Source organism: Crocodylus siamensis, chromosome 5, assembly GCF_052110815.1.
Source record: "Crocodylus siamensis isolate JL-2025a chromosome 5, ASM5211081v1, whole genome shotgun sequence".
Classification (NCBI taxonomy): domain Eukaryota; kingdom Metazoa; phylum Chordata; order Crocodylia; family Crocodylidae; genus Crocodylus; species Crocodylus siamensis.
This window is the reverse complement of record NC_143399.1, coordinates 134,150,305-134,169,680: the sequence shown is the minus strand read 5'-3', so window position 1 is coordinate 134,169,680 and position 19,376 is coordinate 134,150,305. Positions and strand designations below refer to the sequence as shown.

General features: G+C 40.0%; 1 protein-coding gene across 3 annotated transcripts in view; it reads right to left on the bottom strand.

Annotated features, from left to right (window-relative positions):
- Positions 1 to 19,376, bottom strand: part of CPNE4 (copine 4) — a 366,833-nt gene that overhangs the window by 292,800 nt on the left and 54,657 nt on the right. For all 3 annotated transcript variants that reach the window (XM_090046382.1, XM_090046384.1, XM_090046383.1), the window contains exon 2: positions 4,047 to 4,234. In XM_090046382.1, coding sequence (XP_089902508.1) covers positions 4,047 to 4,226 — 180 coding nt within the window. In that variant the 5' untranslated portion in view covers positions 4,227 to 4,234. The remainder of the gene's footprint in view (positions 1 to 4,046; positions 4,235 to 19,376) is intronic.

Sequence of the window (19,376 nt, the reverse complement as noted above, 5' to 3'; positions counted from 1 at the left end):
TCTCTAAAAACTGAAGCGATCACCTATAATTTTTCAAGAGGAAGCTTGGATATGAACATATTCCAAGTTCTCTCATGTTTGCTTTCCAAGAGAATTCACATTTAACCTTTAATCAGCACAAATGCTCATGAAAGATAACTTTAGATAATTACCAAATTAATTTTATGTTCAGTTGTAAAATTATTACCTCACAATTTGTGTTGTTTTGATATGCAAGTGACAAAAAGGTTTCTCTTCTTTGACTTAATTGACAAACAGAGTGAGTTTGGATTAAAATTAAATACATGATTCCCAAGTCACGATGTTCCGATTAGTTAAATGTAGTGATTCAGGTTACTATGTAATTACAGATCTAACTGTAAAGTTCAAAATTTGCAAAGCGAACAGTGATCATGCTAAGAACCCTTCCTTGAATAATACTATTGCTTACTAGTACATAACATTTCCCTTCAGTATCTCCAATCACTTTCCAGAGGTGGTCAATAATATCACTACTCTCAGTCCCCAGTTTTAGAGATGGGAAACTGAGGCATTAAGCAATTAAATAAAAACACTCAAAGTCACCTACTAGGCCAGTGGCTTACTTCACTGAATAGATTCATATATATTTGTTTAAAAAGTATGTAAAAGAATTCTACAACCTGTTCACAGACCATCAGAAAGGCAAGGTAAAGTTAGTCAAACTCTTTGTTACAGGTGTATAAGTTGTAGCTATGTTGGTCTAAGGACAGAGGCAAAAAAAAGTCCAGCTATTTGAGGTCGTCTAATAAAGATATCAGATTCGCCCAAAGAACCTTGTCAAACTCTTTGTTGTATTCTAATGTTTTACCCCTAGATCAGGAGATTTTTCTAAATAAATTTCATATGTAGCATGCTTTTTCTTATTTTTCAAAGAATGCACCTCATTCTGTGCTCTCAATCCCATTATATCCAATTGTGCAATTAATACTCTTTTTATGTATTTACTAGAAAAAACAAATTTGATTTTTTTGGGTTGCCTGCTAATTGACCATGGTCCATTCAGTCTCAAATGGCCCAGCTATCATCCCATACCTCAAAGAAGGAAGCTTCATACATTTTTGCCCTTCATTCCTCATTTTTTATAAAACTGCACAGTGATCGATTTTAAATAAAGTATGAGGAATGTTTTAAGTGTATAGGCACACATTCACATGGATGTATAACATAAGTTGCACTGTGCTTTCCTAAATGATACAAAATGACTCTAGAAACTGCTAATAATAAAAGACAGCCCTTAGGATTTTTTAACCGTCCATTAGGCCTAACAGCACTTGTTGCCATAATGCAAATCAATAGGGTGTAAAGAATAGAACTTGTGAAAAAATAACTTATTTGTAATATCCAGCTCCATTGGTTGACTAATTATTTTGTGCAAGCTCTGCCATTTATTAAAAAATGACAAATAGATGAAAGCTTCAAAATCTTGTGCATGACATTATTTTAAGAATTCCTTAGTTCTTAAATCGTTCAAACTGCTGATACTGCAAAGGGTCACAAGACACAAAAGAAGAACATATAATTGTACAGAACAAGGGGAACTTTAAAAAAAGAAATCAAATGGGTGGTATTTCATCAGAAATATCACATGCAGGGGAGAATTTCAAAGCCAGAAATAGCAGGTAAATTCTTAACTCCCACTGAAAGTCCAAGGGCATTAAGCCCAAACAGATTTGTGCCTTTGAAAGCCTCACTCTACTTCCATATTTCAAAAATTCAAAGCATATAATATTTGAGTCTCATCTTCACTCTGACAATGTACAGGGATCATAATGCCAGTGCAAATGTAACGTTCTTCATTCTGTGTAACGTGAATTGAGCTAATGGTATATACAAAAAGTCAAATGCATTTTGTTGAGATTTGTTGTTTGTTTTTAAATGCAGGGGTGTCAAAGATGCAGCCCACGAGCTGGATTCTGCCCCTGGAAGGCTATGATCTGGCCTGGGGGTCTTAGATCAGCCCCATATGCTGCATGCAGCCCATACTGGCCCTGGATCCATGCATTCCATGTGAAAATGGGACCAGCCTGGCATCCATTGCCTGCACTCGACCAGCCGTGTGTGCTGGCTCCAGGGCCAGATCAGGCTTACTGATCCTCCTTTCACACCAGAGTCAGAGTGCAGGGCTGGTCGGGTGCGAGCACAGTATGCAGTGCGCACCACATGCCAAGCCCGCAGGGCATTCAAGCCCTAAACCTGAGTCAGCACATGGTTTATGTGATGCACGTGGCTGGACCAGGTAAGTGTACTGCATGCAACAGAGTGGGCAAATCAGGGCACGTGGCATCCCACTAGACCAGCCCTGTGCATTTTAATACATTGCTGCACATATCCATATTCTGCCACACTTCTTTATGTGGGCACTGCTACATAATTTAAGCATGAAGTAAACAAAGGAAATAAAAGGGGCTTTACTGTAGCATAGTTCCACTTAACAGAATTTATTACTGATTCAAGAGACAATATTTTCTATTACAAGTGTAGGTGGTTTAATTTCTGTTCATAATGGACAGGTCGATTTTACATCATAAAGGCACCGTTGCTATTAGCAAGCACTCTTGCAGGCACTGTCAGTAGTGATGATAAGGACAGAAGGGGCATGGGGACCTCACTGTCACCCCTCGCCCACCAGAGGTGGTTTCGTCACTACAAGCCTGAAGCACTTCAGCAAAGCATTGTTCTGTAACTGAGCATTATTAATAAAGGGCTTCAAGTCTTCAAAGCTTTCAGGCTGTCAGTTTTCTCAATTCAACTCTAACCATTAAAAAAGAAAAAGTGAAAAGATGAAAGCTGCACAGTTCAGTTCCTGTGAATTGAAATGAATAATCAGGGTAGATTAGCAAACCTGGGCTGGATACAGAAATTCATGGGACAGATCCTACAGCTTGCATTGTGCAGGAAGTCAGAGATGGGGAATCAAAGTGTGTTTTTTTTGATTTACAAGTCTATTCAAACATCTGCACTGGGAGTGTGGAAATACAATGAACAACCAGGTTTTGAAGGGATTATCAGAGGAAGAAGACTGAAAGTCATATTCTCTCCTTTGTCCCTAGCATGTGTGAAAAATTTATTAATATTAATGGTGAACTGTGTGCAATACATTGTAAGAACAAACATTAATGACTGCATGCAATAAGTACCTTATACACAATAATACCAAAAACTTTCCACCATGTCTTACAGTATTCACCTCAAAAAAACTCTTTAAAACATGATCAGAGGTCTCGTTCCTAAAACGATCAATTATGAAAAAATTCTGTTTAATAGGTATCACAAATAACTCTGACCCTTTCCAGGGTCATCGTGCACCTTGTGTTAGTTATTTATTCATCTTTTTTTAATGCACCTTTAAACCAGTTATGAATTTACCAAAACATGACATTTCATAAGCATGACATCTTCAGTGTTGAACTATGGAAAAGAATTATAAACTGGTGTTTACAGTCCATGAAACCTTTAACCTTTCAGCCTGAGGCACCCAAATCAACACAGACTAGATCATTTATAGCAGGTCAGGATCTTTCCCACCAAGTTAATATTATGATGCAGCAAATGACAGTGAGCAGCAAAGGACTATGTGGGAACCAGTGAATCCCTTAAGTTGATCCTTTTTAAACTAGTTAATGTTTTTGGGAGATTTTCTGATTTAAAAACAAAAAAGATGTGGAATTTGGTAAGAAAACATATTGTTTTGGGGTGTTATCTGTTCTCCACTGAAACAGTTTCCACCTTAGCTCTTTTAAAAAGCATGTATGCATGTGCACACAAACACATTTTGGGAGGGGAGAACAGCTATGTGACTCCTAACTTCTTATCCACAATACAGACAGAGAAAATCCAGTGAACTAAGTCTTTGATTAAAAGTCCATTAGGATTAATGGAAAACATTTATCTTGACTCTAGCAGTCTTCACCTAAGGCTTTAAATAATTTCTATTTAGTGCACTTACCAGCAGTCTTTTATGTGAGCTCTACAGTACCCAAAAGCCTCAAGGAAAAAAGTTAATTTACATTTTATTAGACACCTACCTCAAACCACTGCCCATGTGACTGCATTTTAAGGATAACGCAGGGATCTGGCTTGGAAAGGGCATCTCTTTCTGATATACTTTTGCATGCAACACGCAGCTCCACTTTAGTCAGGCATGGGCTGTTAAAGATTCCCAGGGTATTGGCCGCTGATTCATAGATGTTACTCATTTTCTTCATTCTATTTTCTGCAAAGAGAGAAGAGAGACAATCAAAAAACAAATTTACACACAGTGCAATCCTATTTATGAAGAAAGCAGTCTAACTCTGTGCTATGTAAGAAAGGGTTCCCAATACCGTAGATGAGATTCATAGCATCAGAAAATTTTGTAAAACCTGGAAGAGGTCAGATAAAGAATCCACAAACCCAATAAGACTTTCACATGTATGAATGAATGAGTGTAATGTGGAAGCTGTCATCCTCATCCCAGAACTTTACAACACTTCAGATCTGAATCTTCATTTCATAGACTAGGACAACATCTATTTGCAAATGTATTTCTACCTTTTACAGCTACATGTGATATTTCTTAAAACTGAAACTGAAGGGCTCAGTAGATGTAATTCTGCATGCGCATGTCTACACGAGGTACTACTGTGCAGTAGTTACTGTGTATTTATTTAGTACTCGTATAACCACGCAGTTGCAAAGGCAAGCACCTTTTTAGTGACACTACTGCACAGTAGCCTCATAATATTGTGCAATAGCATATTAGCACTGTTTGTGCGGTGACGTGCTACTGCAAAGCATTATTCGGCTACTATGCAGTTAGCCTCTTGTGTAGACGCACCCAGCATCTCTATATTTCAAGCCAATATCAAATTTTAATAAAAATGAGTTTGGCAGTCCTCTGATCTGTCCTTGTTTAATGGTATTCCATCTCACAAAAGCACATAATCCATTCCAGTTCTTCCATGTAAGCATGAGAGAAGAAAGCCCTTCTCAGGGGCCATGTCTACCCAAGATGCTGACTGCACAGCCATTACCATCCAGTAATGTCAATGAAGGGCTTTTTTGTGATGCTGACTACACAGTAGCATCGCATCATGGTTTCTGTCATGTGGCACTACTGTGCAGTCATTGTCTCATGTAAACGCAGCAGTATGGAGCAATAGTAAACATAAAACCTGAATTACACTGCACTCTCTTTTCTACGCTCCTTGGTACATAAATATAATGCTGGCCTGTAAAAATTATGTTATGATATAGGTAGTAGAGCAATAATCCTTACGTTAATAAATCCTGTTATATATTATATAGTCTTTGAAGTCAGGAACCATGATTGAAATACTAGGGCCTTGAACTTGATAGCAACTGTTGGCTGTTATCTCATTTTAGGGAATAAACAACCACCGGCATCATCCATATTGCAGCTGAAGCCTTTGTTGTTAGCAGTATAACAATGAAGCAAGCTTTTTAATACAGTGCTTATCAAAATCGCTGTATGATTACTGCTACGCCAAAAAGGCATATTTGACCATTTTAATTGTTCAGTCACGGCTGAGCGTCGCAGGTTAATTTCCACACTAAATCAGACTCCTCAAATACATGGTTTGCTACCTTTTCCCCAGATAAAAGTTGTAAACAAGTAATTTCACACTCTGTTAGAGAGCAGGATTAACATTACCAGATTATCAATGTGTTTCTGTGCCCTGTATAAATCCTCCTCACGGTTTTTCATGCAACACCCCACTTCTCAGAGGTTAATGTCTTCAGAGAATTGTTTTTGATAAAAGCCAGCATTTGGCAATTTTAGCAGGAAATTAAAATTATCCTCCTTTTGCTTAGAGTAGTTTAAAAAAAAACACCTGAGCACATTCACAGTATCCATTAATTTAAATGACAAAATTAGTTCACTAGCTTCCTAAATTCAAAATAAGGAATAAAAATAAAAATGAAAAGATGAGATATAACTTTGCTAGAATAAAAACTAACTTTAGGAATGTGAATCCAAATGATTCAAGAGAATGATTTTTCTCATTACTGTAATGGGAAAGGTGTGCATTGGTTGTCTACAACCGTTCCTTAAAGGAGTATTTTCTGTGTTTGTCTTTGTTTTACCCTGGCCCTGTGACCCACTGATGATCTCCACCCTATTGTGAGGGGCCCCAATCCCCTGGGCTCAATGTGGTTCTAAGCTAATGAAGGCACTCGCTCCTTGCCACTCTAACCCCCACATTAGAGCCCCTCCCACTCAAGTAACTTTCAACCAAGGGTGGGGAAAAGGCAGCCCATGGGCTGCATGCGGCCCACCAGGCCACTCTATCCAGCCCGCAGGTCCCCTAAAAAAAAATTTAGAAAATTAATATTTAGCTCCCCCGGCTTCCTGTCACGCAGCCCTCGATGGCTTGCCAAAACTCAGTCAGTGGCCCTCCGCCCAAAATAATTGCCCGTCCCTGCTTTAAATGCTCTCACATAGCCTGTGATTTACCACTGTGGGAGAAATGTGAGAGAACAGCAAGCCACACAGGCATAGAAAAGGACCCTCTTGACCTCAGATACATTACTCTTAAAAAGTAACACCTCTTTGAAAAATGGCAAAAGTTCTGAGACACTCCCCTGATTAGATTTCTCCACTTCCACGAGTCCAAGATCCACCAGTGTTTCAGACTAGAAAGAATCTATCCTTCCCACTCAGTCGTGAAGGTCCTGCTTACATGGTCACTCTTTCTAGAAGCATTGCGACCCTGAGCAAAGCGATCTGTTACCTTTCCCCATATGCTCAAACAGAAGGCTCTAGTTCTCTCCTGGTTTTGCCACATCAGTACAAAACACATCCTATGGAGAAGGGCCAGTGGTTGAAAGTCATTCAACACTGACAGCTCCAGATTTTTGTCTTGATGGCTTCTACATTATATTAAAACTATACCAGTTTCAAAGAAATATTTTGATTTGTAAATATCCATTGAACTAATTGGGAGTGTAGGCCTGAAGAGGAGTTAAGCATTTTAGCACCTTTTTTGGGTCCTGCCCAAAGCATCCATCCCATTGTCTGCACAAAATAGCAGTTTAGAACAGAGTTCAATAAACTGCCTTGGCTAGTTCAGGTATGTGTTTGGTACATAACCCAAACTGGGACTCCTACTCCAAACTGATGTTCACATTGATAGAGATGCATCTCACTGTCAGGGTCACACTTAAGAGGAAAAAAAAAGAAAGGAATCTGTGACATTACACAGGGCTATTAATTAAAATCCTTATTCAGAAAAGCATTTAAACATGTGCTTTAATCTACCTCCAAATTCAGAACACAATGGCTGGATCCAGATGTGCAAGCACGTGCAGTTTGTGGTACTACAAACCTTTTTGTTATTCCACTTGTTACATGTTAAACCATGCCTAGCTCTGCTAATTTGCAGCTCTGTGGGCAAAAAAGAAAAGCCATAAACAAAAAGGCACAAAGCACACTAGAATTCAGTGTGCTGGGACAAATGTGGAGACAGGGGAGCAGGCAGCCCACAGCTGCCTGCTCCCCCACCTGCACACACTGCAAAAGCCTTGCGCTGAGGCACCCTATACTCCAGCCAGCTAGGGAGAGGCATGTGGACATGGGGAAGCAGGCAGCCCAGGGCTGGCTGCTTCCCTGTCTGCATCCTGCTCCTCAACTGGCTGGGGCACAGGGTGCCTCAACGTGGGGGCTGCCTGCTAGCTAGCCCAGCACTGCGGCACGCTGTGCCCCAGCCAGCTCCCCCTGCAGCACATGAAGCAGTGGGATAATGTGTCCTGATGCAAACCGCATGAGTAGGGGGCATGCACTGCAGCACAAGTAGCAGCACAAATTTGTACCGCTTCTCTTTGTGCTGCTGCAAATGCATGACCCTACTTATGCGGATGTGGCCAATCTGTTTAAAGTGAGCAGTGTGTCACAAAAGGCAACAACCCAAACTCAAAGACGTGTATTGGTCAAGCTTGCAGGGTACCCTGGTCTTCAAGCAAGCTGTGATTACAACAGTCACAGCTAGGATAGGAAAAAAGTTTTCATTTTTATGCCCTTTTAAAGTTAAGTGGAGATAGTTAACTACCATGCATGCTCCTGAAAATCTCCCTGTATAATCTAACTGCCTCCAGGAGGGAGATGATGTCATCCACTAAATTTCAAGATTTTTTTTATTCTTCCACTCTGTCAGCTTTTAAAGCCATTCAAAAAACATGGTTAGTTTTACAACATGCATGTTTAACATGTCTACTGAAATGTAATCCTTTGTGCAGAAATGGGTTATTAATGATTTCATTAAAACAGATGACTTCACTACTAAGGAGAAAGAAAAAATACAAAATAAACATGAGGGGGAGAGATGCATTTTTTACCCTCCCACAGTAATTATATACTGTTTTTTTCTGAATGGTAGATAACTATAAAATTATACTTTTTTAGCACTGTAGCCTTTTCTTTAGATTTTACAAGTACTAAATTTATCAACAAAAAAGATCAAATTACAGCCTTATTCTTTTCTTCCATTATATTCTTCCCTTAATATAATCACCAGTTTGGGTTGCTCTTCTGATGTCATGTTACCAGGAAGCTGGGGGCTCATAACATAGATTTTGATCCTAAAATATGTGGCTAAAATAAGTTTTATTTCCATATTACCTTAGACAAAGTTAGATTGCGTAAGATGCAGTCAGTCAATTATCCATATATATATTTCTGAATAAATTAGAGTATTCATTTTTGCTTCCTAAAAAATCTCTTTTCACTTCATTAGTACCTCATTATTCCTTTAAAGTTCAGCATTGAACAAAAACAGACTGAATAGCTACCCTGAGGGGGAGAAAGAGTGGATACAAAAGGTAAGTGGACTAAGTGGGATGTGAGAGTAATCTCTAGATTACATCATACTAAATGTTTCATTCATTTCATTTCCTCTTGAGAACAGGAAAATGGTGCCTTTGTCATTGCTGTGCTACAGATATCTCAGCTAAAGACTCCCACACAAACCCATCAGGCAAGGATAAAACATATGGAGCAGTAAAGGAAGAAAAGCAGGTAAAAGACTGGAGATCCTCTATAAATTTTACCATGTCAACATAATTTCTGCATCCAAAGGAGTCAACACTAATTGGCTAAAACACTCATTGATATATGAAACTAACTATGCTTAAAAATTTTATATCTTCTATATTCCTGAGCTAAGTGTATATACATACATACACACACACACAAGCTAAGTATATTGATAACATAGCCTAGTGTTTATCCCATGTGATTAGAAATCTGGAAAGCAGAGAAAAAAGTGTGGGTCTTAGAAGATTATCTAGTTTCCCCCTCAAGAATTATTCTGAAAAACACCCAGCATACTATATAAGCCACATTCCAATGGAAAATAACTATTTCTTCAGAAATATTACAAGAAGATTGTATGATAAATCCTCAAAGGCAGGGATGATTACGAAGTAGTGAGTTAGACTTCATGAACACTGGGGAAGGGGCAGCCGTGTGTGTGTGTGTGTGTGTGTGGCAGTCCACACATGTTCAAAATATCTGGGAGGGAGAATTCTCCAAGGTTTGTTTTCCTAGTAGATAAGCCTACCTGGAGACACCTGAATAGACATTTAAATGCTGAGCCCCTGAAGAGCAGACAGCTTGCAGTAATGATGCTGCATAGCCAGGGGTATCCTATGCATACATCTCAGCCTGCCTGGCAACAGATGGCAGCAGTGCACAAGGCAACCCTGACTGGATGACCCAGACTGCTCAGGGTCAGCCTGGTCTCCCTGCACCACACCGTGCAGAAAGTAAAGGAGGTATATTCTGCTCCCTGCTTGACTGGAGATATAGAATCCAGCAAGCGACACACTGTCTCCCTGGGGGTTGGGGGGAGGGCAAGAGGAAGAAAGGGGGCAGGAACAAAGCATGCTGGGATGCTGGAGGACTGTACTGTGGCTTCTGTCAGAAGACAACATGTACAGTCATGCACTGTCCCAGCAGAAACTGTCCTGAGAGTGATCTACTTCTGGTTGTTTCCAAGTTGTTTTTCTCCTAGAGCAGCCATTTTTGCTCTGGGAAAAACCCTGAACACCTGTACGCTCATGGTTTCTCCAGGGATAGCAATGACTCTCCCAGAAGAAACTGAATGTCTGTACATGATCTATGTTTGCACAGTGCTTAGTCACAATTAGGTCCAGATCCTTGGACTCCTAGCTACCATGGTACTACAAAGAAATACTCACTATAGAAACACAATGAATGCTTTTCAGGGCAGTGCGGCTTTCCCTTCAATTCTATGTTGGAATTCCCAAGAATCTACTTTCTGGAGCTTCAAAAACTGTCATGATTGCATATAACCCACTTCTAAAAGAAACTGATAATTTTTTTAGGTATTGCAAGTGAGTTTGTCACCAGAAAGTGCCTACTGAAAATGGTGTGACATTGGATCTCAAATCTGGGACTGATACAGCTTCTAAAGTATACAGTCCTCTCACCGTAGGTCTGATCCAGTGAAGTCAACAGGAGTTTTTTCACATCAGTCATCTTTGTGCTCTCCATATTATACTTTTATCACTAATCTTACACAATCAGGCTCAGAGAAGCAATATTGGCAGACTAAACTTTGGGAGGCTTGCCACCCTGTAATAAACCAGCAGGTGATGTTTTTGTAGTGCAAGTCAGGTGTGGCTCATATTCTAAAGTTGTAAACATATTGAGTGGTTGTTAGGTACATAACTCTTAACATATGGTGATGGCAAACTTCAAAATCCCAAATCCATCTGCTTGTCCTTTGGTCCAACATTTAGGTTTCTAAATACCAAACCCAGTTTCCAAACTCAAGCCATATCAGTCACATGACAACCTGAATGACTGACTTCAGGTTGGATTTTGCTTCTAGTCATTCAAGATGGATTTGATAGGAGTCATATGCAGTGTAATAAAGAAAATAAGCCTTTTTATGCTTTTTACACATTGCACGATTCCAATAACATAGCTATTTATTTTGAATATCGGCTCATTTTACTTTGATATTAAAGATTAATGAAGCAATTAAATTAAAACTAAAAAATAATTCTTCATCCGTAATTAAAAACAAGGATAAATTGAATCCTATAACTGAGTATATCCATACTAGCAAATTTAGGAACTGTAAAACAACAGCTCTAGCAATGATAAGAACAGTGGAGGGGACAGTGTTCTGAAGACTTCAGCATGTTGATCCCTTTAATCAACATGGATTTCAATGATAAGGGCAGAAAGATCATTGGCCACAATGTTTTCTTTGAGAAGCCAAAGAAAAAATCCATTTTAAAAGTAAAAGGAAGCTGCAGGAGTTCAGAACCTATGGAGAAAATCAGGTCATTTATTTAGATGCCAAAGCAAGACTTTAACCACCAACATCTTACAGATTCTGCCTAGCTATGCAATCAGAGCACATTGAAAACTACTGCTATTCACTGGCTGACTCTGTTTTTGCCTCTGCAGAAAATGAACTACATAAAAAAAGATTACGAGTCTGCCATCTGAAAGCTCAAGTCTATGATCTTGAAAACTTAAATAAGTACAGAATTATGCTTTTAGACTCAGAGGTCCTAAATTCAATGCCCACAGATAATCCAAGCAGTTATTTTTATATAAATGGCAACCTATATGGAGATTTCAGCACCTAGAACCTCAAATCTATATACATGTATCTTTACTGCCTGGAGAGAAAAACCAGATTTGCTAGCTGGAAGGAATTATAGACTCAAACGCCTTCTGTAGATTAGGTCATTAGAAAAGGAGATAGACAGAGCTGCCCAGTGCGTACTGGACAACAAAATGGCATTACTTAACGTCTCAGCATATGATTTGCAAGAAAGAGTAAAATATTAATTAAAAATCATGCATTTCAATTCAAAACTACAAATGTACTGCACTATAAATCTATGAAACTCTGTCATAATTCTAACATGAAGTAGAATTAAAAGTATTTACTTTAAATTCATCTGTGCATAGTTTGTCCTTTCTTCCCTCCTACACATACTTAACTAGGAGATCATATCTGCAGCTGTCTGGGTATTCACGCTTGACTCCAGTTCAAAGTGGATGCATTAAACATAAGCAAGGAGGTAAGGAATGGGAAAAGTGTTGAGAAGATACTAACTGGTATGTCCTGCAATTAGAAACTGTGTTTGATATTTAGAAACCTATATGTTGGACCAAAAGGAAAACCAGATGGATTTGGAGGTTTGAAGTTTTTCATCACCATATGTTAAGGGTTGTGACTAAATTATTTATTATACTGGCATCCTATCGGTGAAAAAGAAAATTGAAGGACATGGTTGGTAGCATCTGTCTGCTTCTGCATTAGTAAACGTCAAGATTTTGCGTGGCAGAAAAAAACTAAAGTGGTATTTTCAGACTGTATAAAAGTAGGGAATATTAATCATGGGTCCGTATGAAGGGAGGGAGGCCTGTTAATGAGATACTGCAAATGGGTAATAGACCCAACATCTCTGTAACATGTAATTACAGATTTTCCCTATGTATATCTAGTTACAATCAGATGCAGTGGAGACGCTTGGAATTCAGACTATCTGAGCAGTTGATACTGAAGTTCTGGACCATGAAGTATTTGTTCTAAGATTTGCATTAGAGAGTCACCATAAACAAACTCATCTGAATAAGTTACATACAGACAATAAGACTTTTGGGGGATAAATTTGTAAACTTTAATTTACAAGGGGGGAAAAAAACAAGATATTGATAGATTCTGAAGAGCAACTGATTTACTCTGAATGAATATATCCAGTCTCCCTACAGCGCCTGACCCAGAGTTCACTGAGAGGCAACAGATGTTCACTTCAATGATTTTTTGAACAGGCCTCTTGGTATTTCTATTAATACTCAAAGTGCAATAGTGTAAGCTGTAGCCAAAATTTGCTTTTACAGCATTCAGCCAGATAACATCCTTTGTTATTTATACTGCAATTGCCACACCTTTTATAACTTGACTTTGTGGTAAAAAGGCATACGGGCATAGATGGCTGCAAAGTACAGCTAAAAACACACACACTTTGATGTTAAGTTGGGGGCCCAACCATTTCAGTGGACTTTGGAGCAGGCACTTAAAGTTTCTCATGGTAATAGAAGGTACTATAGGAATAAGTGTTACGAAGTGTAGTAACTACAGAGTATAAAAAGAAAGATAGAAATAAATTCAATACTAAGGAAAGCTATTAAATAGATCAGTTTGCTTAGGTCATGATGAAACAGTCTTCCGGAGTTTACCTTCATAAATGCATAAAAGCTCAGGTTAGTGATCTGCATTTCCTGGTATTTTTAGACACTAAGATTGAAGAATTTGCTATACCAGTTACCCAGATTAAGGCCTCAGTTATGAAGTCAATACTCTTAACTTTTAATTCTTCTGTATGTGGCTTCCATTCCACAATAAAGTATTAGCTATTTCAAAGGCAAAATTTCAGGAGCTCCCTTGAAATTCAGAATGTTTAGCTGAGTAAAAATGGGAAAGAAATTGTGTGCTTTCAGACACTCTCATCAAGCTCCTAATTTAGCAAGTTAATTAAGCAAGTGCCTAAACTTAAGCATCTGTTTGAGTACCTGACTGAATCAGAGCATGACGTCAACAACAATGAGCCCAGAATACAAGTTATGGAAAAAAGAAAAGCTATTACTGGTGATGCATACCTGAGATTGGGAGCCACTAGCCAACCCCAGAAACAAAATGTTGAAGCGGGTGCAACTGCTCTCTCTAATACTGCTGTGCTTCTCACTATAACTTTGTTCTAAGGATTTCAAAGTGATTTAGTAAGGTTGATTTTAAACCACATCTTGGTGATATGCATATTATTAAATGCTATATGCGAGGGGGGGGAATCAAGGAACAGAGAGGTCAACTGATTTGTTGAGAAATTGTCTGCATTTTTGTTGAGTATAATGGGAATACAAGTTTGCTCTCATACTACACACAGTCACATTCACATGAGTGTGTGTTGGAAATCAGGCTATGAGAAAAGTACAGATGTGAACTCAGGTTTCCAATATAACATGCAAATAATGTAAATTACTTTAAAAATACCATTTAAAAGGATATTAAAAGGCAAGACACCTTGAAGTTGTCTGATACTATTCTACCCATTCTGGCATGTAGTAACAGCACATATTTTGTAACGGTTTGCCTCATTGGCACTCTCTCTCCTGTTTAATGATTTCCTTTATGATACAAAAAAGAGAATTAGGATCTTGAACAGCCAAGTATAGTGCCAGGAATCCTGACTTCCAGTCCCTTCCCTAATCACTACCCAAGGCTTCTACCAAAAGGTTGCTGAAAATTTACTCTTTGCATCCCAGTTCTGGTTAGCTTATATGGGCATATAAATCACGACAGAAGTTTAAATGATCAAAGTTAATGAAGACAAAATGCCAACTGCCAAGACAAAATTGAATTTAAATGTCCATTTAATAGGGGAAGTCAGTAGGTTAGCTGTATCCTTCCAAAAGAGAGCTCATGCCATAAAAATATACATTTCTTTTATTCCTCTTTTGATCGTGACTCAAGCAAGAATCAGAGATTATTATTTAGCGTGACAACTACTGAAAAAGTAAAAGACTGCTTCACAAAATGAGCAACAGCAATAAATTCAGTTAGCATGGAGGATCAGGAGAATCTCTGATAGTGTTATTGTGAACAATCAGACAGATCGCGCAGTGCACGTAATTTAGTTGGACAGAAGGGGAGAAGGTTCAGAACAAAGTGCCAACAGTGTAAATGGAAATACACACACAGTGACAATTCAAAAGGACTCATTACCATATAACCAGCTGGTTCAATTACAAGGGTACAGGAGAAAGTAACCAGAAAGAAATTAAGACATCTGATATATGACAGAACAAAGAACAAAAATTTCTCTCAACTACCTAATACTTGATATTACCTAAATGAGGGAGAAACTCATGAAAAACTAAAGCACTGATCCTAGAACAATTCATGCATGTGCTTAAGTTTGTAAGGTGCGAGTAGTTCAACCAAAACCAGGGAATCTATATGCAGTGTGTAATGCTAAGAGTCTTTTCAGGATCAGAGCCTAAAGATGCACTTTGCATTACAGATGCAAGCCTAAGATTTTACTTTGGTTAAGAAATGTATAAATCAACACCACCTTGGTCTCTCTTTACTAAAGCAGTGCAACAGATGGCTTCATACTTAGGCTGTGGTAATATCTTTCAATCTTCCATACCATTATGTCTCAATTCTGGAAGCAGAAGAAATGTTATATTTCAAAGTGGTCAAAAGTGGCCTGACCAATCTGACTGCCTTTCATGACCAGGTAACTAAATCCTTGGATGATGGTGTCACCATGGACATAGCCTTTCTAGACTTTAAGAAGGCCTTTGACACTGTCTCTCACCCCATACTCATTAATAGACTGTGGCATTGATTGGATGGGTAAAAAACTGGCTTATGGGGCATGCCCAAAGAATAGGGGTGGACGGGACGTACTCAACCTGGCGAGATGTGAGCAGTGGGGTCCCCCAGGGCTCAATCCTCGGGCTCACACTGTTTAACATCTTCATCAATGACTTGGACAAGAGGGTTGAAAGCACATTGTCCAAGTTTGCTGATGACATTAAGATGTGGGCCAAGGTGGGCACACTTGAAGGGAGAGGCTGCAACTAGATTTAGACAGACTACAAAAGTGGGCAGATGAGAACAGGATGGGGTCTAACATAGACAAATGCAGGGTGCTGAACCTTGGGAGAAGGAATCCACAGCATACATACAGGCTAGGGAGTTTCCCTCTTGAAAGCTCAGAGGCAGAAAGGGATCTTGGAGTCATGATTGACTCCAAGATGAACATGAGCCGCCAATGCCAGAGAGCAGCCAGCAGGGCCAGCCATACCTTGTCATGCATCCAAAGATGCATCTCAAGCCGGTCCAGAGAGGTGATACTCCCCGTCTATGCAACATTGGTCAGGTCGCAATTGGATACTGCATCCAGTACTGGGGACCGCTCTTTAAAAAGGATGCGGCCAGCTGAAGAGAGTTCAGAGGAGGGCCACCCGCTTGGTGAGAGGGCAGCAGGACAGGCCCTATGAGGAGAGACTGAGGGACCTGAACCTGTTCAGCCTCAGCAAGAGGAGGCTGAGGGGGGACCTGGTGGCTGCAAACTCATTAGGGGAGATTAGCAGCAAATAAGAAGAGCCCAATTCTCCCCAGCACCCCCTGGGGTGATGGGGAATAATGGTAATAAGCTGATGGAGAATAGGTTTAGGTTAGAGATCAGGAGGCAATATTTTACAGGTAGGGTGACCAGAATCTGGAACCAACTTCCCAGGGAAGTGGTCCTTGCCCCTACCTTGGGCAAATTCAAAGAGGTTAGATGATCACCTGTCTGGGGTCTTGTGAACCCAGCATTCATTCCAGCCTGTGGCAGTGGGTCAGGTCAGATGATCTGTTCAGGTTCCTCCTGACCCTAGCTACTATGAAACTATGAAAAATTCAAACAAGTTTTGCAGGGGTCAGTTCAGACAGATTGGTCATCTTCTGTGGGAAGACAACAGTAGGAAGGGGGTAGAGGTGATTGCAGGGTTTCTGTGTAATCAGTCCCTGGCAGACACGTCCATAAAGGTTAGTTTAGGTCTGATGCGAGTCCCCACAATTGTGCTTACTCCCACACCACACATGCATGGCAGGAGGCACAATTGCAGAATGAGCATCAGATCACATCACACCTTATTGATGGTATAGACGAAGCCTGGGGTCATGATCCTGGGTTCCCCCTGCACTGGCAAGTAGCAAGCTCCTCCAGTGTCTTCTCAAGGCCATCAGCTGACAGGGCTCCCAGTCATGGGAGAGCACACCATTCACCCCTGTAGCTGGGAGCCCCATCAACTGATCTGGGCTCCCAGCCACAGGGGCGCACCCCGGAGTTGGGAGCCCTAGCCTGGCCATATGTTCAGTTAATAGCATGACACAAACCAGTTGCAAAGTTATTACACACAAGATGTGTAATAACTTTGTGGCTCATTTCTTCTTTTACCATGCCACTAACTGCATTAACATGTGGCTGGATAACAAATTAAGATGTGATTAACTGGTTAATTACATCATAAGTGTAACGTGCCAGAGGCAGTATGGTGAGAACAGCAGAAGGGCATGTGGTTCAGTTTAATCTTCCACATGCCTAGACCTTTCAGATAAGCATCCAGTTTGGTTTGCATTAACTAGATGTATATCAGTTGCAAAACTGTTGGTTACACATGAATTTATATGCAAGGTACATATTTTAATGCTATTTTTATTACTACTACTGCTCTATTAGCAGTCATTGCAATACAACTTCAAGTTCACCACTGTTTTTATCACTACAATGTGTGTACATGATAGTTGAATGCATCTTTCTGGAAACGCTGGAGGGACCTGGGAGAAAACAGACTGACTTGTCTACTGGCACACTAAGCAACCATCAACAAAAGTTTTGCTTCCTTGATTTTAAGGGTCTTGAGTGACGTAGCAGTTTTATTTTAGTGTCATTTGCTATTGATAGGTTATTACCACACAATTATTACATTTACACATTTTTGTAGTGATACTAGTATAATGAAACCACTGAAACTTTAATCCTGTTTCATTTCTTTCATTAAATTTAGCTGAGCTGACCAAAAACATTGTTTCAAGGATGGCCAAACCCTGCCAGTTCAAAGGCAAAAGTCATACCCACAGAAACCTAAACTTTGCATGAAAATCAGGAGATTTAAAAATAAAGAAGACTTCTACATTTTTATTTTTCAGTGTAATGTAAGTTTTACCTTTTCCATGCGTATGTGTGTCAGAAAGAGAAAGCTCCCCTGGGAACAAAGGGTCCAAGAAGTCTGACACCCCAGGAGATAGTCTGGGTGAGGCAGCAGGAACTTCCAGGTATGGTAGGACAGCCACAAGTCTGGGCCTCAGGCCTTTGCAAAGACAGTAGCAAGACTGTCTCTATTATAATTTGTTCTTCATATAAAGTTCCCGTAAATAATTAAATATTGTTTCCATACCATGAGCCTCATGAAGATACTACAACTTACATGCAGCACCTCACTTCCTCTGAGGCAGCTCAAAGTGCACAGGCTATGAAACGGTTAACACCGGGCTGTTATGAGTTCCAGTGTCTATTTTCTCTATCCCACTATCTATTTTCTCTATCTGTTTCAGTTCCAGAGAAGAAAAATCAGCATCCCTGCATCCTGGTTGGCTGATTTTGGGGGGAAAAGGGTGTGATATGCAAGCAAATATGGCACTAGCCAGAGGTGAACATTGAGATACCAGGCAGAGCACAATCTGTGGGTCAGAAGCCAGAGGCAAGAGCCAGGAACTGAAGAATAGGCAGGGGCTTGGAAGCAGGGCTAGAGATATGCAAGGTCATGGAAATGCTTCAAGACTTAAAGGCATGGGCAATTGTTTGAGCTGTCTTTAAATGTGGGCCCAATGCCAACTCGACAAGTTAGATATAACAGACAGCACTCCCTGCCCCCAATTAGAACTAACTAGCTCATCAAGTTCCCTACCCAGTGCTGACTGGTCTTCATACCAGTTGGATAGGCTTAACCTTTTCACTAAAAAGGCACAAAAATCATTGCTACCAACCTGACAATAAAAGCCCTCCTGGGAAAATCATATACCTTTGTGCCTTTTAAAAATTGTTCCATAACTGGATGGTATATGAAGCTTTATTAAAAAAAACAAAATAGGATGGATGAGCATATTCAGTAGCTTTGCTTTTCTTGTGAAATCTGAAAGTTACCATCAATCTTTGTTAGTGCATATAAACAGCAAAGGGGAAAAGAATTCAGCTTTGCTGATGTTTGCAGTTGCTAAATAATGCACACTGAAATGAAGTTAAATCAAATAAGAGGCACAGCATGCTACTGGCAGAGGTTACACTGCTGACAGATACAGAAACTGTAGAACAAATAATACTCTAGAAATTGTTCATCTTGACAGCCCAGCCCATAGCAGCATTGGCAGCTCTGGCTCCATTTCCGGGACCTAGCCAGAGCTGCTGCCACTGCTACCAGATGAGATGGGGGCTATTTTTCGTGTTCCAGGCTGCAGTAGGGACACAGCCTGAAAGAGTGAAACAAAGGTAAGCCGCAAGGAAAGGACAGGTGGAGGGAGGCAGATGGGGGGAAAAGGGGTAGAAGCTACTGCCTCTCCCCCCACTGCTTGCTCTCCACCCACCTGCCCCGCTACTTCCTTCCCACCACTGGCCAGCCTGACACTGCTTTCTGAAGTGCATCAGTGGAGGGACAAATTCAAGATGACCCTCCAATAATTAGATTCTATACATGGAAAATTATAACAAATTTATAATTTTTCCATTAACAACGTTTCATCATGGGGGAGGGTCAG